At 51.8% G+C, this 25,711-nt stretch overlaps 3 protein-coding genes and 1 long non-coding RNA gene across 4 annotated transcripts; 1 reads left to right on the top strand and 3 right to left on the bottom strand.

Annotated features, from left to right (window-relative positions):
- The first annotated feature begins 4,779 nt into the window (after nucleotides 1-4,779).
- On the top strand, nucleotides 4,780-12,853 carry LOC130517406 (histone-binding protein RBBP7-like). The gene is given in 14 exon segments (XM_057019259.1): nucleotides 4,780-4,918; nucleotides 5,290-5,434; nucleotides 5,547-5,689; nucleotides 6,175-6,351; nucleotides 6,437-6,552; nucleotides 6,824-6,844; nucleotides 6,846-6,985; nucleotides 7,055-7,181; nucleotides 7,245-7,322; nucleotides 7,446-7,522; nucleotides 7,677-7,734; nucleotides 7,809-7,919; nucleotides 10,108-10,181; nucleotides 10,473-12,853. Coding segments are annotated over 13 exon segments (1,272 nt in total). The 5' UTR covers nucleotides 4,780-4,902; the 3' UTR covers nucleotides 10,171-10,181; nucleotides 10,473-12,853.
- Nucleotides 12,572-20,470, bottom strand: txlng (taxilin gamma). The gene is made up of 11 exons (XM_057019245.1): nucleotides 20,298-20,470; nucleotides 17,856-17,953; nucleotides 16,293-16,437; nucleotides 15,843-15,934; nucleotides 15,296-15,466; nucleotides 15,029-15,223; nucleotides 14,817-14,936; nucleotides 13,930-14,004; nucleotides 13,752-13,844; nucleotides 13,565-13,660; nucleotides 12,572-13,221 (listed from the first exon to the last, which is right to left on the bottom strand). The coding sequence occupies exons 2-11, from the start codon at nucleotides 17,940-17,942 to the stop codon at nucleotides 12,928-12,930; spliced, it is 1,368 nt and encodes a 455-aa protein (XP_056875225.1). The 5' UTR covers nucleotides 17,943-17,953; nucleotides 20,298-20,470; the 3' UTR covers nucleotides 12,572-12,927.
- A 2,059-nt stretch (nucleotides 20,471-22,529) lies between these two features.
- LOC130521799 (uncharacterized) lies at nucleotides 22,530-23,495 on the bottom strand. Its single transcript, XR_008949455.1, has 3 exons — nucleotides 23,391-23,495; nucleotides 23,161-23,235; nucleotides 22,530-22,769 (listed from the first exon to the last, which is right to left on the bottom strand). It is a non-coding gene; the product is annotated as an uncharacterized LOC130521799 (long non-coding RNA).
- Nucleotides 23,496-24,192: 697 nt separating this feature from the next.
- LOC130521798 (heat shock factor protein 5-like) lies at nucleotides 24,193-25,082 on the bottom strand. Its single transcript, XM_057025604.1, has 2 exons — nucleotides 24,645-25,082; nucleotides 24,193-24,550 (listed from the first exon to the last, which is right to left on the bottom strand). The coding sequence occupies exons 1-2, from the start codon at nucleotides 25,066-25,068 to the stop codon at nucleotides 24,345-24,347; spliced, it is 630 nt and encodes a 209-aa protein (XP_056881584.1). The 5' UTR covers nucleotides 25,069-25,082; the 3' UTR covers nucleotides 24,193-24,344.
- Between the last annotated feature and the right edge of the window lie 629 nt (nucleotides 25,083-25,711).

Below are 25,711 nucleotides of genomic sequence, written 5' to 3'. Positions count from 1 at the left end.
CCTACTTATCCCGTTAAATGTGATGAGAGCAAAGACCATGAGAAAATGGCAGTTGTAGAAGCGATTTTCACCTCCATCTTATTGAGTATACGGCTCTTGGATTTACGCAAAATGGAACTATTCTGAATATAACTACACTGAAGTCTAGAAATTTCCATGGAGCAGTTTTCAATATCTTCTAATGGCTCCAACTTGTGGTTTAACCTGTGATTAGTAGAACTACAAATACACACATATAGAAATTATTCCTTGTAATTTGACTAACGTTGTGCACTTATTATGTCTGACACATCCACTAACGCAGTGAAGAATACACCAGAGCTGATTCATTTATTTTCCAAAGCATTTTGTAATTTATTTCATTACAGTCTGTTGTTTTGAGGTCTTTCATGAAACTTAAATCAAGAGGACCTTGAAAATGTCAGGGCCCTGCCCAGTGAGTGGAAGAACCTGACAATCACACATTTTCTCTTCCTTGGCGTTAACAAGTGTTTGTTGATGATCAACATGATTTGTTCAACAACGACTGGATCTCCACACATGATTAAAAACATCACCTTTTCGGGGCAGCCCAACACTTTGTACAGCAGCTTCTTAATGTTCTTCTCCAGATTGTTAAAGACGTCAGAGTCTGTGTAAAACTGCTCATCTTTGACTTTTTCCCACACGATTTCTGACAGGTTGTTGACGAACTCATGTAGCGTCAGTGGCAGCATCCTTGCGTCCAGGCGTACCGTGTTAACTACCTTCTCAATGATGTACATCACATACGACTTATTTTTAGCTCGCTGTCCTTCATCATATGTGACTTGTTCTGGGACCAAATTAACCTCGGATTTGCCCCCAAAAGGCACCATCACCCTGTCAATGACCCAGTTTACCTGAGTCTTCACATACCAGTTCATTAAAGCCACAAAGACCCATGATTTGCTCCTAATGTCTGCCTGGACTTCACTCTGAACTTCCCTCTCAACTGAGGGAGGAGCAGCTTCTGGTACCGAGTGGCGGTAAATTTCATTACTCAGTTCTTGGTTGAAATCCAAGACCTTATTCCCAGACAAGTCTGTGAACACCTGGACTAAGGCATCCTCACGTTCAGCCTTGTCATCTTCCTGATCCAGAAACTGGGTTGAAAGTTTCTCCAGTATGGTCTCTACTGACTCACTCTTGGCTTCAGCCTGCAGAACGGGATGTTTTCTCTTCAACTTTGCAAATATCCGCCTGAGGCAAACTTTGGCAAAACACTTGGCAAAAAACGCTTTGATTTTTTTCCCAGCAGGTTTCACAGCTAATGTTTCTGGGCTCTTGTCAGAAAAGATGCTTAATTCTTCGGCCACGATCCCAATTTCATCCGAAATTTCATGTTGCAACTCCTTACATTCATCTCCAGGAAGATCTACCATCAGAGGTCTAAAGACGTCCTGAAACGCATAGTCCATTTCATTCCTGATCCCCTCTGCCATGGGTGATATATTGTCCTTGAGAAGGAAGCCCTCTCGTGAACTTGGGATACGGTCAACATTCGTTTTATGTGGACGAGGGCCGATAAAAGTCCTGATCTTGTCTGAAAACTTTTTGAAAAGCTCCACTAATTGGACAATCATGACATTGATTCTGGAGGTCGGGGTGATTCGCTGGTTGGGGGTACCTTTTTCACTGCTGGCACGTGACGAGTTCAAGTTTGCTCTGACCTCCTTTTGAATTGTGTCCGTCAACGTCTGTAATCCATCACTGTCTACTTCATCTTGAATTCCCAAAGCTTCTGACAATACCTGAGGAAGAGTCTCTTCCAGCTTAGTCAGGACACGCTCCTCAGACGTGCGTGTGTGAGACTTCAAAGTTGTTACAACAGAGTTGGACAGATTTGCAATGATTTCTAGAATCAACTCTGCCACGAGAATTGTTGTGGCATCGTCAGGACGACCAAGAACAAAGGACTCCCACTGTTCTACGGTTGTTCTTTCCAGGAATGACTGAACGAGTGGGTGAATATTGCTCAGGACAAATTCGCTGACTTGTGGCGTTTTGCTCATTTTGTTAATGGTTGGTAATTTTTGGAAACAATAATTTGTCTACTCTAAAATAATAACTGTACTATTGCAGTTTTATTAAATGACTTTATTTGGGCGAATCAAAGCAACAAAGGTTTAGCATTTCAAAGCAAGTTGAAGCATTGGCATTCATCAAAGCCTTTTAAGCCCCACCACCACCACTCTCCACTACATTACACTCCTTTTACACTTTTTACCTTAAGGCCAAAGAGTTCAATTTTGGTTTCATCAAACCAGATAATTTGGTTTCTCATGCCTTTTCCTCAGGTGTGGCTTCTGTCTGGCTACTCTAACATACAAGCCTGATTGAGGGAGAGCGGCAGAAATGGTTGTCCTTCTGGAAGGTTCTGTCCGCCCCCCACAATGCTGGAGTTCTGTTAAAGTGACCCTCAGGTTATCAGTCTCCTCCCTGACCAAGGTCCTTCTACTGCGAATGCTCAGATTCAGCATGCAAACACACAGCCTTGAGACTTGTAGTTGCACAACTGTCAATGTTAAAGTGTCTATACAGCAACCTGGAAGATTAAGATGACAATAAATGAGAATATCATTTGAAATATCATCTTCCTCTTACACTCTGTTCTCCTAGTTTGCTTGTTTGGCCATAGTTTCCTTCTTCTGTTGCTCCTCATCTCCCACCTGCCTCCATTTCTTCTTCTACTTCCTTAGTATTGTGACCCTGTGCGTGTTAGAGCTCCTCACTGCCCCCTGCAGGGCATTATGGTAATGAGCAGCAAGACGATATATCTAATCGATGGGTCACCAAATAATGCATAAAGTGCTGTGCACATTATTATATATTGTGTACAACACATATTTGATATTCATGAACATAACTAAAGTTAAAAACTAAACTGCAGGGGGAAGTGTGATCCTCCCATCATGACAGGAAACAGTGCATCCCGTGTTCCTTCTGTTCACGCTTCACACACCTGGCTACCGTTGTCACAGCCACAGGTGACACGTCTGAGTCACCTCTGAATCTAGCCCACTTTGGACAGGTAAAGGAGGGCTAAAAGTAGCCCCGAGGTAGCAGCGTTGTGAGAGTAGTCGTCTTCAGGTTAAGGTTAGTTGATAGGGTGGTAGAGTCAGATTCAGATTATATATATATAAAATCCAAGATACATGGATAATCAGCCTATTTGTATAAATACATATTACAGAGACAAGTTTACCTGAAGAATATACAGATCGGAAATATATAATATTCAGTGTGTGCAGAATGGTTGAAATGCTATTAGAGAATTGTAATGTTATTGTGTGAGTCCGGTGTTAAAAGCAGTTATTTATTAGCACGCATTATGTTTATTGTGCAGTCTGACAGGAAGGAAGGATCTGTGATACCTCTCCTTCACACAGCGAGGGTGGAGCAGCCGCTCACTGAAGGAGCTGCCCAGTGCTGTCAGGGTGTCCTGTAGGGGGTGGGACGTGTTGTCCAACATGGATGACAGCTTAGCCATCATCCTCCCATTTCCCACCACCTCCACTGAGTCCAGGGGACATCCCAGGACAGAGCTGGCCCTCCTTACCAGTCTGTCCATCCTTTTCCTGTCCCTGTCCGTGATGCTACTGGACCAGCAGACTATCCCGTAGAAGATGGCTGATCCCACCACAGAGTCATAGAAAGTCCTCAGGAGTGTCCCTGCACTCCAAAAGACCTCAGCCTCCTGAGCAGGAACAGTCTGCTATTGCCCTTCTTGACAAGGGCGTCTGTGTTGTGTGTCCAGTCCAGGTTATTGTTCAGGTGAACACCCAGGTACTTGTACGACTCCACCACTTCAACATCCGTTCCCAGGATGTTCACTGGTGCAGGCGGGGGGTTGTTACGCCTGCGGAGATCCACCACCAGCTCCTTGGTTTTGCCAGCGTTGATCTGGAGGTTGTTCCGCAGGCTCCAGTCCACAAAGCCCTGAATAAGTTCCCTGTACTCCGTATCGTCCCCGTCCGTGATGAGGCCGACAGCAGCAGAGTCGTCAGAGAACTTCTGGAGGTAAGAGAACTTCTGGAGGTTAGGGAAGGTTAGGGAAGGTTAGGGAATGATCAATGAGGGTTAGGGTTAGGGAATGATCAATGAGAGTGATTAGCAGGATGCTCACAGAAGGTGATGCAACCCTGTAATAACGTCATTAGTACGTGTTGATGTTAAACTCCCTGTGTTGCTGCAGCTCCCCTTCTCTAATTAATGACTCATTAAAACCTGCGGATAAGGTGCATGAGAGTTAGAGTGCAAGGACTTGTGCATCACTTGTCCACCTGTCCCTCATTACAGGACTTGCAGGATGTCTCTCCACACAATAAGGTCAGATTTCGGCCTCCAGCAGCAGTAATTACTCAGTAATACACAGGTTGTCTAGTGACACACACACACACACACACACACACTGACAGTTATTAAGACCAGCCTGTCTAATGATGTCACACATTAGTGACGTCGACTCCAATTAAATGATGTCATTTGTGATCACTGTTGAGGTCATTTCTTACTCTCTGGGTCACGTGGTCTCTCTATCTCTCACACCACATACACACTAATGTAAAATCTCAAAATGAGGCTTCGGGTTGGACTGGGTTTGGAGTTTTAAACATGTTTTCTCCGACAAAGTATCGTGGTGAACCCGTGACCCCTCGAGGTTTGGGCATATTTCGCCCCTCGAATAACAACAACAACAACAACAACAACAACAATAATAATAATAATAATAACAATAACAGTAATAATAATGGTGCAGTATCCAGACTCCGGGCAGCAGGGGGCGGTAATGGTGACGGCCGCCATTAAAGAAGAAGAGCGTGACGTTTATTGCGAGTAGACGCGTTTTTCTCTCTGGACTTTCCACAAACTTCAGAGAACATGGCTGAAAAAGAGGGTAAATGTGTGAACTGAGCAGAGCTGAGACCATTCCTGTCGATGTGCTGCACTGTGTGGGCAATAGCTGCCATAGCCGTAGAAATTAGCATGGTCGGCTAGGTCGCTCAGATGAATCCCTTCATGTTTAGCCAAACTTTGTTTAATTTGTTCGGATTAAATGTCTAACACTATTAATCTTATATCCGGTAATCGCTGACAGTTGGTCACGCACGAAACAACATGCACAAAAATGCTGTTAAGACCTTTCCAGGCTATCGGTGCTAAACAGCTACGGTAGCCTGCATGTTCCAATTAACACACCGCCGCATTCTGGTAACCATGTAGCCATTTCAAACACAATTGTGTCTTTAATCTTGTTCTTCCTTCCAGTGTATGATGAAGTAGTAGAGGATCGAGTTATCAACGAGGAATATAAAATTTGGAAGAAAAACACACCTTTCCTCTACGACCTGGTGATGACGCACGCGCTGGAGTGGCCCAGTCTCACGGCCCAGTGGCTCCCAGACATCATCAGGTGATACCATTGTTCATGAACCAGCTCTGACAAGGGCCCTAATCCTGGCATCACCATCTCCTCCAGCCAGGAGCCGTCTTGTTGCTCTTTAAGTGGTTTTGGATTCTTGCAGGATAGGAGGCGACTACGCTCTTCACAGGCTGGTTTTAGGAACCCACACATCAGATGAGCAGAACCATCTCGTCATTGCTCGTGTCCAGATCCCGAATGAGAATGCAGAGTTTGATAACTTGCACTTCGACTCTGAGAAAGGAGGTAATTAGCCGGGGTTGTTCTGTCTGTGTCTGAACTAGTGAGATCACCAGGCTTTAGTAAATGGCTAATTGGCTTCACACAATTATTAAAATATTAAAATCTTAAAGCGCTGTTGTTCAGCTCTGCCGCTGACAGCTCACGTCTGATTTGCCGTCTCACACGTGATGGGTGTGTTTTGTGGCTTCAGAGTGACCTGATGCTAACGTGGTGGTGTGTTTCCCAGCAGGTATGTTATCGGGTGACCAGCTGTGTGTTGCTGTGCTGTCACAGGTTGTATTTGTGTCCTGAGGTACTGTCACACTCTGAAGCACAGTGCAGTCTAAAACCACCAACCTGTTCACCAGATTAACCCTGATCTGACATGGCTAACATAGAGGCTAAACATACCTCTGAGCTCAGGTGACATGTGCTAATGTGTCCCCAGGAGAACAGGGGAACCTCACAGCCACCCCGCCCATAGGAAGCTAACCTTGTGATTGTGTTGTCAGAGTTTGGTGGATTTGGTTCAGTAAGTGGGAAAATAGAGATTGAGCTGAAGATTAACCACGAAGGAGAGGTGAACCGAGCCCGCTACATGCCGCAGAACTCCTGCATCATTGCCACCAAGACGCCCACCTCTGATGTTCTCGTCTTTGACTACACCAAGCATCCTGCCAAGCCAGGTGCTGCAGCACACACACGCTCTGGTCAGTAGTTCAGACCTGGTTACTGATGTGTAATGTGTGTGTGTGTGTGTGTGTGTTTCAGACCCCAGTGGGGAGTGCAGCCCTGACCTGAGGCTCAAGGGCCATCAGAAGGAAGGATATGGCCTTTCCTGGAATCCTAATCTGAGTGGCAACCTGCTCAGTGCCTCTGATGACCACGTATGTAACTGGAGATTAGCAAACGCTGATGAGGACTTTAGCTCGCGTTGACTTATGTGGACATTGAAGGAGTTTCCTGCTTAGATGTTCCGAATCCCTCTGAGTGATACGAACCCCCTTGAATCATGTTATGTCCCGGGTTAATCTGGCTGTTCCTGGTGTCTGTGTTGCTAATGAGCTAATGCTAACTGTGTGGATCTCTCTGCCTCCTGCTAGTTCCAGAGTGAAGGTCATTCTAGTCAACAATAACCAGGCCGTTCTTGTATTTCAGACCGTCTGTCTGTGGGATATCGGGGGGGGGGCCGAAAGAGGGGAAGCTTCTGGATGCCAAATCCATCTTTACTGGCCACACAGCAGTGGTGGAAGATGTCTCCTGGCATTTGCTCCACGAATCCCTGTTTGGCTCCGTGGCTGATGACCAGAAGCTCATGATGTGAGTCGGTGATGGGGCAGCATGGGTCCGTTCAGCTCTGTCGTGCTTCTGACTGTTGTTCCTGTTCAGATGGGATACCCGATCCAACAACACGTCCAAGGCCAGTCACGCCGTCGACGCCCACTCTGCCGAGGTCAACTGCTTGAGTTTCAACCCCTACAGCGAGTTTATTCTGGCCACTGGCTCCGCCGATAAGGTAACGATGTGAAACCCTCTGTCATGAAGGAGCAGATGTTTGAGACGGGTTCTGTCCTCTCAGACCGTGGCTCTGTGGGATCTACGGAACCTGAAACTCAAGCTTCACTCCTTTGAGTCCCACAAAGACGAGATTTTCCAGGTAGGAGTGGAAACTGTTATTTAAAGTTGCACTAGAGGTCGACCCTGGTTGAGGGTCTGGCTGGATGTAGCTGCACCTCCAGGAGACGCTTGAACTCAGCTGTGATGTCGTTTCTTCACCGAGGTTCAATGGTCCCCACACAACGAGACGATCCTCGCGTCCAGTGGCACCGACCGGCGTCTCAACGTCTGGGACCTGAGGTAAGCCTCCGGAGCTGGACGACCCCTGGAAACTGATGGTGTGGCCGTCACTGTCCCAGGACGACCCCTGGGTCTGGCGCCGGAGAGGTGCTTGGTTGGGATTTGGTTCGTTGCTCTGTAACAGCTGATGGTTCTGATGGATTCTGTCTTCCAGTAAAATTGGTGAGGAGCAGTCGGCAGAAGATGCTGAGGACGGTCCCCCAGAATTGTTGGTAGGTCACAGACGTCACGTGATGAGACAAAGCTGCTTTAATGTGCCGAGTGTCTGACTGACTGTTCCCACCAGTTCATTCATGGTGGTCACACAGCCAAAATCTCCGACTTCTCCTGGAACCCCGTGGAGCCGTGGGTGATCTGCTCCGTCTCCGAGGACAACATCATGCAAGTCTGGCAGATGGTACAGTATCTCCATGTTCCCTGTTGGTCTCTGTCCACTCCTTCACAGCAAAAAGGGGGATTTTTACAGACAACAGTTCCTGGAGGAGCTTTACCCACCAGTCACTATCTATGAGATGTTCATTCCACTCGTCCCACAGCAGGAGCCACTTAAATCCAAGTGATGACGGCACCAGAACTTCCCCCAGATTTCCAGAGACAATCGGAGACGATGAACACGTGTAAAGAGAGTAAAACCAGCACATGGTGGCTAACGGCTGAAGACCCTGATCATTGAAAAGGCCTCAGTCAGTTTCAGTAGGTGACTCAACCAGGAGCTTAAATGCTGACTTTACTGGAGCTGGAGACAGGAGGAGCGGGCCGGGGTCCCGGAGGAGCGGGCCGGGGTCCCGGAGGAGCGGGCCGGCGTCCCGGAGGAGCGGGCCAGGGTCCCGGAGGAGCGGAGCGGAGGAGTGGGCCGGGGTCCTGGAGGAGCGGGCCGGAGGAGCGGGCCGGGGTCCTGGAGGAGCGGGCTGGAGGAGCGGGCCGGGGTCCTGGAGGAGCGGGCCGGGGTCCTGGAGGAGCGGGCCGGGGTCCCGGAGGAGCGGGCCGGGGTCCTGGAGGAGAGCGGGCCGGCGTCCTGGAGGAGCGGGCCGGAGGAGCGGGCCGGGGTCCCGGAGGAGCGGGCCGGAGGAGCGGGCCGGGGTCCTGGAGGAGCGGAGCCCACCGACTTGGTCCCTCCCAACATAAACCCTGTCAACATCAGGGGCCTCGACTATAACGATGCTGAACCAGGTTCAGGGTCCCAGAGTGTTTAGGGGCCCCTGAGATTAGTGGCTGACGGTTGGATGGTTCCATCCCACACAGCTGGAGCAGTTCGGGTCAGTCCAGATGTGAAATGGGCACAGAGAGTACCCTGGTCTTGGCCCTGGCCCTGTCAGGCTCCAATAGTGGCACCAGCTCCAGTCCCATGAGGACCCTACAGCAGCTGCGGAGCCGGTCCCTGTGGCACCAGTTCACCCTTTTACACCCACTCATGTCATCACAAAGACCTGGGGGTGTGTCCAATATTCATGTGCTCATCTCTCATGTGCTCATCTCTCGTGTGTTCATCTCTCATGTGTTCATCTCTCATGTGTTCATCTCTCGTGCTCATCTCCCGTGTGCTCATCTCCCGTGTGCTCATCTCCCGTGTGCTCATCTCCCGTGTGTTCATCTCTCGTGTGCTCATCTCTCGTGTGCTCATCTCTCATGTGCTCATCTCTCATGTGCTCATCTCTCGTGTGCTCATCTCTCATGTGCTCATCTCTCATGTGCTCATCTCTCGTGTGCTCATCTCCCATGTGCTCATCTCTCGTGTGCTCATCTCTCATGTGTTCATCTCCCATGTGCTCATCTCCCATGTGCTCATCTCTCATGTGCTCATCTCTCGTGTGCTCATCTCTCGTGTGTTCATCTCTCGTGTGCTCATCTCTCGTGTGCTCATCTCTCGTGTGCTCATCTCTCGTGTGCTCATCTCTCGTGTGTTCATCTCTCGTGTGTTCATCTCCCATGTGCTCATCTCTCATGTGCTCATCTCCCATGTGCTCATCATTCTCAGGCCCTTTCAGACATTAGCAGTCCCTCAGCATCACCACCAGGGGTCGCCAACGCCTCCAAAGCACTAGAAATGCGCAGCAGCTGCCCAGAGGTGCGCGTTCATGACCCGTTCAGGGTCATGGGGGGCCCACAGTGGGTAGACAAGTCCCCAGTTCATATGAGCATTTGTGGGTTTGGTACCTTGCTCAAGGGCACCTGGGCAGTGCTCTGGAGGGGTTCTGGCACCTTCCATTGTTTGCCCTGAGACTCTAACCGAGAACCCTCCTGGACTGAGGACAGAGGACGGAACTGAAATCAGGGTGCCAGAGTCTGATCCAGTGTCCCGGTTCCCCAGGCAGTGATGGGTGGAGGAGCCGGGTCGTCTGCTGGTGCTGGAGCACTGGTACCGGGTCAAAGGTCGCCTACCAGGAGGGTTTCAAGTGTGACCATCCTGTGATTTAGTCAGTTGCACTTTTGAGGATGAGCACGTGGTGTTTTCATGGTGATCCAGACAGGTGTCAGCTTGGAGGTTCTGGACTCACCTGCTCACAGCTGCTCCGGGCCCAGTTACTGCTGCCGGGTCCATGTCCAGTGTTCTGCAGTATCAATAACTGTGCGCTTGTTTCTGGCAGGCAGAGAACATCTACAATGACGAGGAGGCAGAAACCACCCCAGCAACTGAGCTGGAATCCTGAGGAGCCCCCCAGGCCCAGACCCAGCTCCAGCCAGACCCAGGCCCAGACCCAGCTCCAGCCAGACCCAGGCCCAGGCCCAGCTCCAGACCCAGGCCCAGCTCCAGCCAGGCCCAGGCCCAGCTCCAGACCCAGACCCAGGCCCAGCTCCAGACCCAGACCCAGGCCCAGCTCCAGACCCAGACCCAGCTCCAGCCAGACCCAGCTCCAGCCAGACCCAGGCCCAGACCCAGCTCCAGCCAAACCCAGGCCCAGGCCCAGCTCCAGACCCAGCTCCAGCCAGGCCCAGACCCAGGCCCAGCTCCAGGCCCAGACCCAGCTCCAGCCAGACCCAGGCCCAGACCCAGCTCCAGCCAGACCCAGGCCCAGACCCAGCTCCAGCCAGACCCAGGCCCAGACCCAGCTCCAGCCAGACCCAGGCCCAGCTCATCCCTCTACCTCCCAGGAGACCCAGCTCCAGCCAGACCCAAGCCCAGACCCAGCTCCAGCCAGACCCAGGCCCAGCTCATCCCTCTACCTCCCAGGGGACCCAGATCCAAAAGAACGAACTGAAACTTGGTTAATTCCTCATGTTGAGACATTCCAGCAGTCCTCTGGTCCGAGGCCGGCTCAGGACCTCATGGAGAGCTGCTCCGTTCCTGTTGTGTTCAAACCTTAAACCTTTCTAAGCTGTTTAGAAGAGCAGTGCAGGCCTGTTCCCAGACCCAGCACCTTAGCTAGGAACCTTTATGGACCACAGCTGCTCCAGGAGGGGGTCCTGTGGAGGACACCACCTCAGGGTTCAACACCTGCGTCAGTGTTGGGAACAAAGCAGCACTGGCCACACTCGCATCTGGAATTCAGGACATTTAAAGACGATCCCAGAGTAAAAGTGATCCTCGGGACCCTGCTGGATCGACCCGAGTGTAAAAGTGATCCTCTGGATCCTGCTGGTTCGACCCCAGTGTAAAAGTGATCCTCGGGACCCTGCTGGATCGACCCCAGAGTAAAAGTGATCCTCGGACCCTGCTGGATCGACCCCAGAGTAAAAGTGATCCTCTGGATCCTGCTGGATCGACCCCAGTGTAAAAGTGATCCTCGGGACCCTGCTGGTTCGACCCGAGTGTAAAAGTGATCCTCTGGATCCTGCTGGATCGACCCCAGAGTAAAAGTGATCCTCGGGATCCTGCTGGTTCGACCCCAGAGTAAAAGTGATCCTCGGGACCCTGCTGGATCGACCCCAGTGTAAAAGTGATCCTCGGGACCCTGCTGGATCGACCCCAGAGTAAAAGTGATCCTCGGGACCCTGCTGGATCGACCCCAGTGTAAAAGTGATCCTCTGGATCCTGCTGGTTCGACCCGAGTGTAAAAGTGATCCTCTGGATCCTGCTGGATCGACCCCAGAGTAAAAGTGATCCTCTGGATCCTGCTGGTTCGACCCCAGAGTAAAAGTGATCCTCTGGATCCTGCTGGTTCGACCCCAGAGTAAAAGTGATCCTCTGGATCCTGCTGGATCGACCCGAGTGTAAAAGTGATCCTCTGGAATCCTGCTGGATCGACCCGAGTGTAAAAGTGATCCTCGGGACCCTGCTGGATCGACCCGAGTGTAAAAGTGATCCTCTGGATCCTGCTGGTTCGACCCCAGTGTAAAAGTGATCCTCGGGACCCTGCTGGATCGACCCCAGAGTAAAAGTGGTCCTCTGGACCCTGCTGGATCGACCCGAGTGTAAAAGTGATCCTCTGGATCCTGCTGGTTCGACCCGAGTGTAAAAGTGATCCTCTGGATCCTGCTGGATCGACCCCAGAGTAAAAGTGATCCTCTGGATCCTGCTGGTTCGACCCCAGAGTAAAAGTGATCCTCTGGATCCTGCTGGTTCGACCCCAGAGTAAAAGTGATCCTCTGGATCCTGCTGGTTCGACCCCAGAGTAAAAGTGATCCTCTGGATCCTGCTGGATCGACCCGAGTGTAAAAGTGATCCTCTGGAATCCTGCTGGATCGACCCGAGTGTAAAAGTGATCCTCGGGACCCTGCTGGATCGACCCGAGTGTAAAAGTGATCCTCTGGATCCTGCTGGTTCGACCCCAGTGTAAAAGTGATCCTCTGGATCCTGCTGGATCGACCCCAGAGTAAAAGTGATCCTCGGGACCCTGCTGGATCGACCCCAGTGTAAAAGTGATCCTCTGGACCCTGCTGGATCGACCCCAGAGTAAAAGTGATCCTCTGGATCCTGCTGGTTCGACCCCAGTGTAAAAGTGATCCTCGGGACCCTGCTGGATCGACCCCAGAGTAAAAGTGATCCTCTGGACCCTGCTGGATCGACCCTCTTCCGTGGTGATACGGATCAGCGCTGCTGGACACCAGCTCCAGCCCATAATTGTGAGCGAGCACCTTAGCAGAGACCAAGTGAGCAGAGAGGGAGGGGGGTTCAACAGTGCAGAGTCTTTATTCATGTGGCTCTAGTTTCTCTAACAGCTCAGCGTTCCATCAGACTTCCCTTATCTCATGGGAATGCCCTCCAGGCTAATATCAGGGGCCTTTCTGGCTCCCAGAAGGTTCCAGGTGCTTTCAGACTTGGTTTTCTTCTACAGCAGATTAAAGGATGGGTCACATTCTGAATGAAACTCAAGAAGTTTAAATGTTACATTTGTTCTCCATACAAACATTTTATATGAAAATACAATTGGGATTAAAATGTGAAACAAAGCAGGAACGTGTGAGTGGCGTTAAGACTGCGGCACCGATCCAGGCTGAGATGTTGGTGGTGGAGGGCTCACCTCCACTCAGTCTTCATTAGTCTCTTCCTGCTCCCCCTGAGCTGCTGGGGGCATTTCAGGAGGTCTGTGGGGCTGATCAACACCCTCCTTCTCCAAGCTGTCAGGGAAATCCTCTTTGTCCTGGTCCTCCTGGACCGGGGGGTCCTCAGAAGGTGCCGGTGTCTCCGGTCCCCCTTCCTTCTGGAGGAGACTTAGCCGGTTGTTCAGGTCGTTCCTCTCTTTGTGCAGAGCTCTACACAAGCGTTCCAGCAGCTCCAGCTTCCCCTGCAGGGCCTTGAAGTGTCCATCACGCAACGTTTTCTAGAGAACAGAGGAGAAGGGCAGATCACCAGACTGTTGCTTTCCTCTCCCAGCATGGGGTCCATCTCCACCACGCTGGTTCCTCCCCAGCTGCTGGGGAGGAACCAGGGTGGGGTCCATCTCCACCACGCTGGATCCTCCTCAGCGTGGTGGAGATGGACCCCACGCTGGAGCCTCCCCAGCCACACCCTGTCTGGCCCATGACAACGGAGAAGCTACTGAGCAACATTTAGCTGAGCTCTGAGGACCATCCTGGTGGGACCTTCAGCTGAGGACTCTTGACCGTTGCTCATGGACGACAGCTTCCAGCTGTTTCCAGCTGTTCCTGGTCATCAGAACTCACCTCCTCGGCCATCTGCAGCAGCGCCTGGTTGTTGCTCTCCCACTTGCTCCTCCACTGTGTCGTCTCTTTCTCCAACTTCTTGATCTTCTTGGTCATCTAAAGAAACACGAATGACCAGCAGTGAGTGCACGTGTGCGTGCACACACACACACACACACACACACACCGCTGTCCATCCCACACTCACCTTTTCCATCTCCTGTCTGAAGGTGGAGAAGACCTCGTTGCTCTTGGCCAGGGTGCTCTGGAACTCCTCGAACTTGTCCATGTAGAGCGAGAGCTAGGAGACAGGACGGGAGGTGAGCACCGAGCTGGACTGCAGGTCCAGAAGGCCCCCTTTCCCCCACAGCACCACCCAGACCTACTTGCTGCTTGAGCCGGATCTCCTGCTCCTTCATCAGCTCACACTTGCGCCTGGACTCGGTGGCGTCCGTCAGCAGCTGCAAACATTCCGTCACATCTGCATGTCGTGTTTGGACGTGTTGGTGTATTTATGGTGAACAACATCTGACGCTTGGTGGGCGGGGAGCAGCCAGGCTGCACCAGCACCGTGGGCCCCCCAGCCCCAGCGCCGTGGGCCCCCCGGCACCGGCACCGTGGGCCCTCCGGCCCCAGCCCCGTGGGCCCTCCGGCACCGGCACCGTGGGCCCCCCAGCCCCAGCGCCGTGGGCCCCCCGGCCCCAGCCCCGTGGGCCCCCCGGCACCGGCACCGCGGGCCCTGCGGCCCCGGCACCGCGGGCCCTGCGGCCCCGGCACCGTGGGCCCCCCAGCCCCAGCGCCGTGGGCCCCCCGGCACCGGCACCGCGGGCCCTCCGGCACCGGCGCCGCGGCCCCTCCGGCCCCGGCACCGCGGGCCCTGCGGCCCCGGCACCGCGGGCCCTCCGGCCTCGGCCCCAGCGCCGCGGGCCCTCCGGCCCCGAGGGCCCTCCGGCCTCAGCACCGTGGGCCCTCCGCCCCAGCCCCGTGGGCCCTCCGGCCTCAGCACCGTGGGCCCTCCGGCACCGTGGGCCCTCCGGCACCGCGGGCCCTGCGGCCCCGGCGCCGTGGGCCCTCCGGCCTCGGCCCCAGCGCCACGGGCCCTGCGGCCCCGGCACCGTGGGCCTCCGGCCCCAGCACCGTGGGCCCTGCGGCCCTCCGGCCCCAGCACCGTGGGCCCTCCGGCACCGCGGGCCCTCCGGCCCCAGCACCGCGGGCCCTCCGGCCCCGGCACCGCGGGCCCTCCGGCCTCGGCCCCCGGGGCTTGAACACTCACCAGGTCCCTCTCTTTCTGCTGCTTCTCCTCAACCTCCTTCATCATCTCGGTGATTCTCTGCAGCTTGGTGTCCATCAGCTGCTGCTGCAGCTCCTTGTGCTTGAACATCTTGTCTATGTGCTGCAGACACAACGCGTCATCAGTGCGCTGAGGGCAACGTTTGGACCGCTCGTACCGCTCGGCCACAGGCGGGTTGACCTCCGCACCCTCACCTCCTCTCTCAGCTCGTACTGCTCGATGAGTTTCTTGAGCTTCTCGGCCAGGTCCATGTTCTCCTGCCTCAGCTTGGAGTTGTGGGAGCTGTGCTGCTCCATCTGCACCTCGATGTCACTGAGGGTCATCTGGAAGTGCAGCATGGCCTCCTTCCGCTGCTCCTCGTACTCCCTGGACCGCTGGGCGTTCTCGTCCTGTAGGAACGGGTCACAGAGAAGGTCAGTCTGAGCTCATGTCCAGGCCTTCTCCCAGGGCTGGCTAGCTACCTTCAGGGTCTTGTTGTGTCTCTGCAGCTCCCGACACAAACTCTCCAACTTGCTGCGAGCCAAGATGGCCTTGCTGTGATCCCCCTGCAGGTTGATCTTCTCCTTCATGATCTGGGACTGCTTCTTCTGAAGCACCTTCAGCCGCTTCTGCATGGAGCGGCTCTCTTCCAGCTGTGGACAACAGCAGCATGGACTGAAAAGCAGTTTCTGTACTGGGCCTAATCTGGACCCAAGCGTGACCTCCTGCAGGGGCGGTGAAAGGAGGCGATAGAAGAACACCCCAACCTTGGAGACAACCTTGGTCAGATGTTCTCCCCAGATGTTTGAGTGGAGGCTGCTCATTTGTAAGGGGGCAGAACAGGGAGAGCTACCCTGCAGGACAGGGTGGGGAACCTGAACTAGGACCCTCTCGTTTTACAGCTCCATGATGCTGCTGTCATTTAGGAACGAGCCACATTTGCCCCTGAGGTGAGGAACCACCAGTGGACCAGCATCCGGGACTCTGGACCGGTGGCCTCAGTCATGTTCAGAGATGTGTCCATCTTACCAGGTCTGCATACTTCTTGCATAAAGCAGCGAGTTTCTCCTCCGGGGTGTCCAGAGTGTTCAGAGCCTGCATCAAGAGAACCACCTCCTTCCCTGAAACAATGAAGCAAAGGGGGGGGGGATGGGGAGGAGAGAGGGAGGAGGAGAGGGGGGGGTGGGAGGAGAGAATGAGGAGGAGAGAGGGAGGAGGAGGGGGGGGTGGGAGGAGAGAGAGGGTGTGATTCGTTCATCCTTTAGCATGAATCTGAGAGTCTGAACTTCATCACTGAGACCTTTGACAACCATGTTGCAGCTCATTAGTACATCAATATAATCAGATGAACCAGAAGGTCCAGGGACGTCCCTGGACCAGGAATGTCCCTGGACCAGGGACCCTCTTTTACTCTGACCTGCCAGGTCTGAGGAGGAGAGAGCGTCTCTGTGTGTGAGTGATGGAGTCAAGTGCTCCTACCAAACGTTTTGTCCTCTCCGGCCTTGGAATCTCCTCCAGGATCTAGTTCTGGTTCCATCAAATCACTGGGACTGTCCTCTCTGCCGGGGGTTTCCCCCCGCTCCTCCTCAGCACAGCACGAGCCCAAATGGAAGTCCGCAACCTCCTGACATCAGAGAGATCAGGTCAGGGGCAGCACCACCATCAGACAGCAGTGTGTGGGTCCACGCGGGTTCCTGCAGGTCCACGCGGTTCCTGTGGGTTCCTGCGGGTCCACGCGGGTTCCTGCAGGTCCACGCGGGTTCCTGCGGGTCCACACAGGTTCCTGCGGGTTCCTGCAGGTTCCTGCGGGTCCACACAGGTTCCTGCGGGTCCACGCGGGTTCCTGCAGGTCCACGCGGGTTCCTGCGGGTCCACACAGGTTCCTGTGGGTTCCTGCAGGTCCACGCGGGTTCCTGCGGGTCCACACAGGTTCCTGCGGGTCCACACAGGTTCCTGTGGGTTCCTGCAGGTCCACACAGGTTCCTGTGGGTTCCTGCAGGTCCACGCGGGTTCCTGTGGGTTCCTGCAGGTCCACGCGGGTTCCTGTGGGTTCCTGCAGGTCCACGCGGGTTCCTGTGGGTTCCTGCAGGTCCACGCGGGTTCCTGTGGGTTCCTGCAGGTCCACACGGGTTCCTGCGGGTTCCTGCAGGTCCCTGTGGGTTCCTGCGGGTCCACGCGGGTTCCTGTGGGTTCCTGCAGGTCCACGCGGGTTCCTGTGGGTTCCTGCAGGTCCACGCGGGTTCCTGTGGGTTCCTGCAGGTCCACGCGGGTTCCTGCGGGTCCACACAGGTTCCTGTGGGTTCCTGCAGGTTCCTGCGGGTCCACGCGGGTTCCTGCAGGTCCACGCGGGTTCCTGCAGGTCCACGCGGGTTCCTGCGGGTCCACGCGGGTTCCTGCGGGTCCACGCGGGTTCCTGCGGGTCCACGCGGGTTCCTGCGGGTCCACGCGGGTTCCTGCAGGTCCACACGGGTTCCTGCGGGTTCCTGCAGGTCCACGTGGGTTCCTGCAGGTCCACGCGGGTTCCTGCAGGTCCACGCGGGTTCCTGCAGGTCCACGCGGGTTCCTGCGGGTTCCTGCAGGTCCACACGGGTTCCTGCGGGTTCCTGCAGGTCCACACAGGTTCCTGTGGGTTCCTGCAGGTCCACGCGGGTTCCTGCGGGTCCACACAGGTTCCTGCGGGTCCACACAGGTTCCTGTGGGTTCCTGCAGGTCCACACGGGTTCCTGCGGGTTCCTGCAGGTCCACGCGGGTTCCTGTGGGTTCCTGCAGGTCCACGCGGGTTCCTGTGGGTTCCTGCAGGTCCACGCGGGTTCCTGTGGGTTCCTGCAGGTTCCTGCGGGTCCACGCGGGTTCCTGCGGGTTCCTGCAGGTTCCTGCGGGTCCACGCGGGTTCCTGCGGGTTCCTGCAGGTCCACACAGGTTCCTGCGGGTCCACGCGGGTTCCTGCGGGTCCACGCGGGTTCCTGCAGGTCCACGCGGGTTCCTGCGGGTCCACGCGGGTTCCTGCTGACAGCTACACAGAACAGAAACAGGCTGGGGTACCTGACAGAGGGGGTCCAGGTCCGCTGGAGAATCACTCCCTCCCACGATACTTCTGGAGGCCACGTCCAGCTCACAAACCTCCGTCATCTCCGGTTGTCCTGAAAGAGGAGAAAGGAGACGGTCAGCATCACCTGGAGATGACCTGGACCTCAGCCTCATCAGCGCTCGGTTGCCATAGCAACTGGTTGCTGCGTTGATATCCCACAGCTACACTGAGAGGATGAACGATGTTCCCCGACTGACTGTGTCTGTCTGACTGACTGTCTGACTGTGTCTGACTGACTGTGTGTCTGACTGACTGACTGACTGACTGACTGACTGACTGACTGTCTGTCTGTCTGTCTGTCTGTCTGTCTGTCTGTCTGTCTGACTGACTGACTGACTGACTGACTGTGTGTCTGACTGTGTCTGACTGACTGTGTGTCTGACTGTGTCTGACTGACTGACTGTGTCTGTCTGTCTGACTGACTGACTGTGTCTGTCTGTCTGTCTGACTGACTGACTGTGTGTCTGACTGACTGACTGTGTCTGTCTGTCTGACTGACTGACTGTGTCTGTCTGACTGACTGACTGTCTGACTGTGTCTGTCTGACTGTGTCTGTCTGACTGACTGTCTGACTGTGTCTGACTGTCTGACTGTGTCTGTCTGACTGACTGACTGTCTGACTGTGTCTGTCTGACTGACTGACTGTGCCTGTCTGTCTGACTGTCTGACTGTGTCTGTCTGACTGTGTCTGACTGACTGACTGACTGTGTCTGACTGACTGTCTGACTGACTGACTGTCTGTCTGTCTGTCTGACTGTGTCTGACTGTCTGTCGCTGACACCATCACAGTTTCCTGCATGTGTCCAAAATTCAGTTGAAATGTTTTGATAGATGTATGAAGATGTGAACAGAGAGGAGGAGGAGAGGAGGAGGAGAGAGAGGAGGAGAGGAGGAGGAGAGAGGAGGAGAGAGAGGAGAAGAGCAGAGAAGGAGCAGAGAGAGGAGGAGGAGAGAGAGGAGGAGGAGCAGAGAAGAGGAGCAGAGAAGGGGAGAAGCAGAGAGGAGGAGCAACAAGGAGCAGAGAGAGGAGGAGGAGCAGACAGGAGGAGGAGCAGAGAGAGGAGCAGACAGGAGGAGGAGCAGAGAGAGAGGAGCAGACAGGAGGAGGAGCAGAGAGAAGAGCAGCAGAGAGGAGGAGGAGCAGCAGAGAGGAGGAGGAGCAGAGAAGGGGAGAAGAGAGAAGCAGAGAGGAGGAGCAGAGAGAAGAGCATCAGCAGAGAGGAGCAGAGAGGAAGAGGAGGAGCAGACAGGAGGAGGAGACAGAAAGAGGAGGAGGAGCAGCAGTGATGAGGGGGAGCAGAGAGGAGCAGACAGAGAAAGGAGGAGCAGCAGAGAGAGGAACAGAGGAAGAGGAGGAGGAGACAGAAAGAGGAGGAGCAGCAGCAGTGAGGAGCAGCAGAGAGGAGCAGACAGAGGAAGAGGAGCAGCAGAGAGAGGAGCAGAGAGAGGAAGAGGAGGAGCAGTGAGGAGGGGGAGCAGAGAGGAGCAGACAGGAGGAGCAGCAGAGAGGAAGAGGGGGAGTGAGAGGAGGAGCAACAAATAGAACAATTAGGAAGAGGATGCAGGTAAAGATGAAACAAAGCTAACCAGCTCTGGTTAACAGGAACCCAAACAACAATAATCGGAATTAACAGCAGGTAATAAGACCCCCATGACAAGTTTATCAGAACTAGTAAAGAACTCAAACAAGTCTTCCCCAAATGGAACCTGACCTACATGACGTCATAAGAGCGGCGATCCAAAAGTTTGAGGACCAACTTAGCTGGTTAGCCAAGTCCAGGTAGCATGTGAGCTAACGGGAACGAGGCTATCGCACAGACGCCCTTCAAAATACGTCAGAATTAAAAGCTGCGAACCGAAGGGGGGGTTGTGGTTGACCTGAGCCCGTCACGGAACCCCAGGAGGCTAAAACGGACGGAACCCCCGGGTCAACAAGCAGCTGGCGGCTACCGCGGCCAGAGAACAGCACGTTTGCTCGGACTGTTGAGGCGCTCCGTCAGGTAGGCAGGCGGTGCAGATGCTCATTTAGCCACTGGGCTAAAGGTAAGCCTCAGACCATTATCTACCTAAATAATCGCCATTTAAAGATGTGTACACCGAGTCGGACAGGTCCCACCTGGTGTCGAGTTAAAAACATACATTAGCACAGACAGCTCAGTAAGTTAAACAGCTGAAGCAACATTAGTCCGCTGTTTTAGCTTGGCTGCCCTGTGCTAACTGCTTGTAGCTCGCTAGCAGCACAAGTCCCCTACAACATAACTTTCTTCGTCAAATAGAAACATGAGTGATAATACAGGGAGACGCGTTTGTAAATGTTTTACACGTAGGATGATGAAATCATGAGCTCGACATGATAACACCAGTCTAAATAACCTGCATGTTGCCTGAGCACCTACCTGCGTGTCTTCACTGGTGGGTGATAGAAGACCGGATGTCAATGAGCCTCTAACCGCGAAATAACCGCTACAACATCCGCTTACACCCTTTCACAATAAAGGCCCCTCTTTTGTACATTCCATGATTGTGCTCTGTCATGACTGCTACGACTGCGACTAATAGTACTACTAATAGTACTACTACTGCTACTAATAGTCCTACTAATAGTACTACTACTGCTACTAATAGTACTACTAATAGTACTACTACTGCGACTAATAGTCCTACTAATAGTGCTACTACTGCTACTAATAGTCCTACTAATAATACTACTACTGCTACTAATAGTACTACTAATAGTGCTACTACTGCTTCTAATAGTCCTACTAATAGTACTACTACTGCTACTAATAGTACTACTAATAGTGCTACTACTGCTTCTAATAGTCCTACTAATAGTACTACTACTGCTACTAATAGTGCTACTACAACTACTAATAGTGCTACTACTGCTACTAATAGTCCTACTACTAGTACTACTACAACTACTAATAGTGCTACTACTACTACTGCGACTATAACTAATAATAGTAATAGTGCTACTACTTATACTCCTACTATGATTGCTACTTCTACTACAACTACTACTACTCCTAATACTACTAGTGCTACTACTACTGCTACTACGGAGAGGAGAAAAGGGGAGAGGAGAGGAGGACAGGGGAGGAGAGGAGGAGGAGAGGGGAGGAGAGGTGAGGACAGATGAGAGGAGGGGGGAGGACATGAGAGGAGATGAGAGGAGAGGAGAGGAGAGGGGATAAGGGGAGGAGAGGAGAGGTGAGGAGAGGAGAGGAGAGGAGAGGAGAGGAGAGGAGAGGAGGGGAGGAGTCAGCCTCTCGTACCTGGACAGGGAGCTGGTTCCATAGCAGGGGGGCCTGGTAGCTAAAAGCTCGCCCCCCCCATTCTACCCCTAGAGACTCTGGGGACCACAAGTAGACCAGCATTCTGAGAGCAGAGCAGTCTATTGGGCTAGTAAGGTGTGACAAATATGTTATTGTTGGTGGATGAGGGTTCTAAGGAAGCAGCAGAGAGGTGTGTAAGACCACAACTCTGCATCCTGGTCTGGACCCTGGGTTGTCAGGTCACTTTGGGTCTAATAAAATTAGCCAAGTTACTAGAAATGAGAGAGGCACCATCCCATGTGGGATGGACACCGTCTCTCCTAATCAGACCAGGTTTCCCCCAAAAAGTGCTCCAACTGTCTATAAAGGCCACCTGGTTTTCGGGGCACCACCATGACAGCCAGCGACGAAGCAACAACATGCGGCTAAACATCTCATCGCTGGCCAGATTGGGAAGGGGACCAGAGAATGCTCCGGAGTCCCACATCGTTTTTGCGTAATTGCACATCTGGGACATGCAGATTACGATGGCCCCTCCACCTCCCTGTCACATTATTCTTGCTATAATCCTTCCTCCTGGCTCTACATTTTTGAGCACATCTCAGAAGGGGAAGAAGTTCAGGTCGTCTCCTTTGGAAGTAGGGGTTGAAATAATGATGGATGTCGGGGTTGTCTCTATTGAAAGGCCTGGATTTCTTAAATCTGTACAAATTCAGCTGGCGTACAAAAGTCGAGCTGGAGGCTTTGAAGCCATTGAAAGACAAAAACTCCTTCTCCATTAGATCCTTATTGATGATGATCCCGTCACCTTATTGGTTCCAGACGATGGTATCAATGTCACCATCATTGACCAAGCACCACAATTTTGTAGGGAAGATGTTTGCATTCAGTGGTGGTCCTCTCAAGACCTTCCCTTTCAGGTAGAATCGTCCAAACTGGCTCTGCAGTTTCTCAGACCTTTCGCGGTGGACCGGATGTTATACTCATCGGCCGTGCACCTTCTCCAAGTTGCCTTCTTCCCTCAAGCTGTGTCCAACATTCCATGAAGCCGGATTCTTAGTTGGACCTGGTTCCGCCTTCCTGCCCCCTTCCTTCCCCCCGTGTGATCAGCGGCGTTCCAGCCTACGCTGTCCGACGAATTTTGGACATCCACCAACAAGGACGTCGTCTACAGTTCCATACTCAACAATTTTGCTCTGACCAGCAAATCAGCGGATGGAATTCCGATTGGTTAAAGAATCACAGCCATTACTGATAGAAATTGGACAGCCCCAATGCAAGCAGAAAGTGTTTATTGTTGCTGACACACCCAGAACCCATCACAGACATTAAATATTACTTAAATGATTGAACATTTGTTGAAGAACACTCATAATATTAAGACAGCTTCTCAAACTGGCTGCTATCCAACCAGGTTGCTCCTTCAGCAATCATGACGTGCGTGTCAGATGTTTGCAGCACCTGGTGTGGACCCACCCAGAGGCAATGTTTCCTTCGCCTGCTGCCGGGATTCTTTATCATGATCCAGTTGCCTGGCTTAAGACCATGTAGTGGTTTGGATGGATCGGATGGGAGGTGTTCCTCAACCTGCTAAGAGAGAAAACCGCTTCTTAGTTTTGCAACCTTTTATCTTCGCACAAACTCATGACCTCACTAAAGGTTCAATTCCTCCGTTTGCATCTAAGACAAAAAATATAAATGGATGCAGATGCACTAGTTCCAGAGGTCACATGATCTCCTGAAAAGGCAGAGCTTTGAATTCTAATTATAATAAGCAAGTTTACCAGGTGCAGGAAAAGAACAAGGAGAGTATAAATGAGACTACAGTAAAACATGATCTTAGTTCACCTATCACACTATTTTAAAGTCCTCCTGATAGACAACTGAAAATGTAAATGAAATTCTCAGCTATCTTTCATGGCATTCTTAACAAAAATGAATGCTTTTAAAAAGGTTAATCGACAAATGGTGTCTGGAATACCCTTGCTGAAGGAAGGGGCAATTCTGCAACCTCTGTGGAATTTTGGCCTTGGTCCATCTCCATTGGAGGTCCCATCTAAAAAAGTAAAATATAAAGGTTAGACACAATTCTATTAATGTTTGTTAGGTTTGAGTAATGATATCACTATAAACCAAAGTACTCCACTGGGTGGTCAGTTAATCTGGCACCAGTGCTCACAAGATGAATCTGTGACACTAGAATTCACCAACCTGGTTAGAATAATGGCAGGGGACAAAGCCTGTGATCAGAGAGCTGCCCTGGTGCTGCCCGAAGTCTGAAACAGTTCAGATAATCCTTTTAGGAGACATGTAAATATCAATTTACGGGTTCACGACACTTCTTAGCCATTGTTGTGCTGTGTGTGACAGCCCCGACTACAAGATGAAACATCTTTGAAAAACCAAAGGAAGTCCAGTTGAATTTAACTAAGCCAGGAATTTAACAACTAGGCCCTCGTGCAGATTTACCTCCATGGCCTCATTACCTGTGTCATAGAGATCAGGATGGTCCCTCCACCTCTCTGTCAGATCCGTCTGGATATCTTCCTTCACCCTGACTCTACATTTTGAAGCACATCTCCTCAGAAGAGGAAGAAGTTCAGGTTGGCTCCGTTGGAAGTAGGGGTGGAAATAAAGAGCCGGGCCTGTCATGTGGGCGTTGGGCTGGTCTCTGGTGAAAGGTGTGGATTTCTTGAAGCCATAAGAATTCAGCTGGCGCACAAAACTGGAGGAGCTGGAAGCTTTGAAACCACTCAAAGACAAAAAGTCCTTCTCGATTAAATTCTTATGGACGATGATCCCGTCGCCCTGGTCGTTCCAGACGATGGCGTCAATGTTGCAGTCATTGACCAGTCGCCACAGTTTCATCGGGAAGAGGTTTTCCTTCAGTGACAACTGTAATTGTTGCATTTTCAGATCTGTGAAGAGAGAAAACATTCAGATTTAGACAACATTTTTAGTCCCAAATCTGTGTGAGGCAGTTCCTAAATGAACTTTAAAAAGACAACAACATCATATGGAAGAAAACACCCAGGAAGTGGAAGACTTCTGTATATGGCTGTAGATGTCATCCTCTGTCTTTAACTGTACTTCAAATTATTAATGAACCTCAAAGAATCCAGACGTGACACTGTCAATTGTTTTCACCGCTGGGTCAATGTTGAGTCATGATGATAGCATCAGCAACAATTTAGTAGAAGGTTTACGGATAATCAGCTCACCAGATTGAGGGAGGGGTGACTGGGGCAAGTGGGGCTCAAGAGAAGATCCTGCACCATTGATGGAATCAGGGAATTCTGGAGGGACTGTGGGTTCAGAGGGTTGTGTGACAAGGTGAGAGGGTTCCTTTTGATCTTCATCCAAGTCTTTTTCTGCAGAAAATTATGAAAGGTGGAAAAGTCTGTGTACTACAAGGAATCAACAGCAGAAGGTGCTGAGGATGACTAGTCTCCACTGAAAACTCACCATTGTGTAGATCTGCATAACCGTCGTCGTCATGCAGATTCCGATGCTCCCTCCACCTCTCTGTCAGATCCGTCTGGATATATTCCTGCACCCTGACTCTACGTTGTTGAGCACTTCTCCTCAGAAGGGGAAGAAGTTCAGGTTGGCTCCGTTGGAAGTAGGGGTGGAAATAATGGTGGGTGTTGGGCTGGTCTCTATTGAAAGGCCTGGATTTCTTGAAGCCATAAAAATTAAGCTGGCGCACAAAACTGGAGGAGCTGGAGGCTTTAAAGCCGTTCAAAGAGAAAAACTCCTTCTCCATGAGGCCCTTATTGATGACGATCCCGTCGCCCTGCTCGTTCCAGACAATGGCGTCATTTTCACAGTCGTTGACCAGCCGCCACAATTTCACAGGGAAGACGTTTGCATTGAGAATCGACGCCATTTGTTGAATTCTGAGATCTGAAGAGAGGAAAACAGTCACAGTATTACCAATTAGCTACCTTAATTTACCTTTATTGGGATTTGACTTGACAGAATTAAATACATTGATTTCTAACGTCATTTTTCAGATTTTCTTAATTTCACAACATTCAATTCCCAATCTGCATTTTTTTCAAATATTACATTTTTGTTTTAAAACACAATTTTTATTACCTGTTGAATGAAATTGCTCTCACACTGTTCAGATAAAACTAACCATCCAATTCTAGAGATTACTAATGATATACAACACCCTAAAGGCACTTGTATCTTTGATGTGATTGCTTTTGATCAAAGCTCAAAGGACATACAGAGTTCAAAGAATCAAAGGGTCACGGTGTCATAATGTTTCAGCTTTATGTTATAATGATGACATCACCAACACTTTACTGGAAATATGATTGATAGGCAGCTCATCCAATCGTTGAAGGGATGACCGGGGCATTAGGGGTCTAAATTATTGATTATTGACATTACAGAGGCATTACAGAGGCATTATAGAGACAATATAGAGACATTATAGAGACATTAGAGAGGCATTATAGAGGCATTATAGAGACAATAAAGAGACATTATAGAGACAATATAGAGACATTATAGAGGCA

This window comes from Takifugu flavidus, chromosome 2 (genome assembly GCF_003711565.1).
Source record: "Takifugu flavidus isolate HTHZ2018 chromosome 2, ASM371156v2, whole genome shotgun sequence".
Lineage (NCBI taxonomy): Eukaryota > Metazoa > Chordata > Actinopteri > Tetraodontiformes > Tetraodontidae > Takifugu > Takifugu flavidus.
This window is presented reverse-complemented; position numbering and strand designations above follow the sequence as displayed.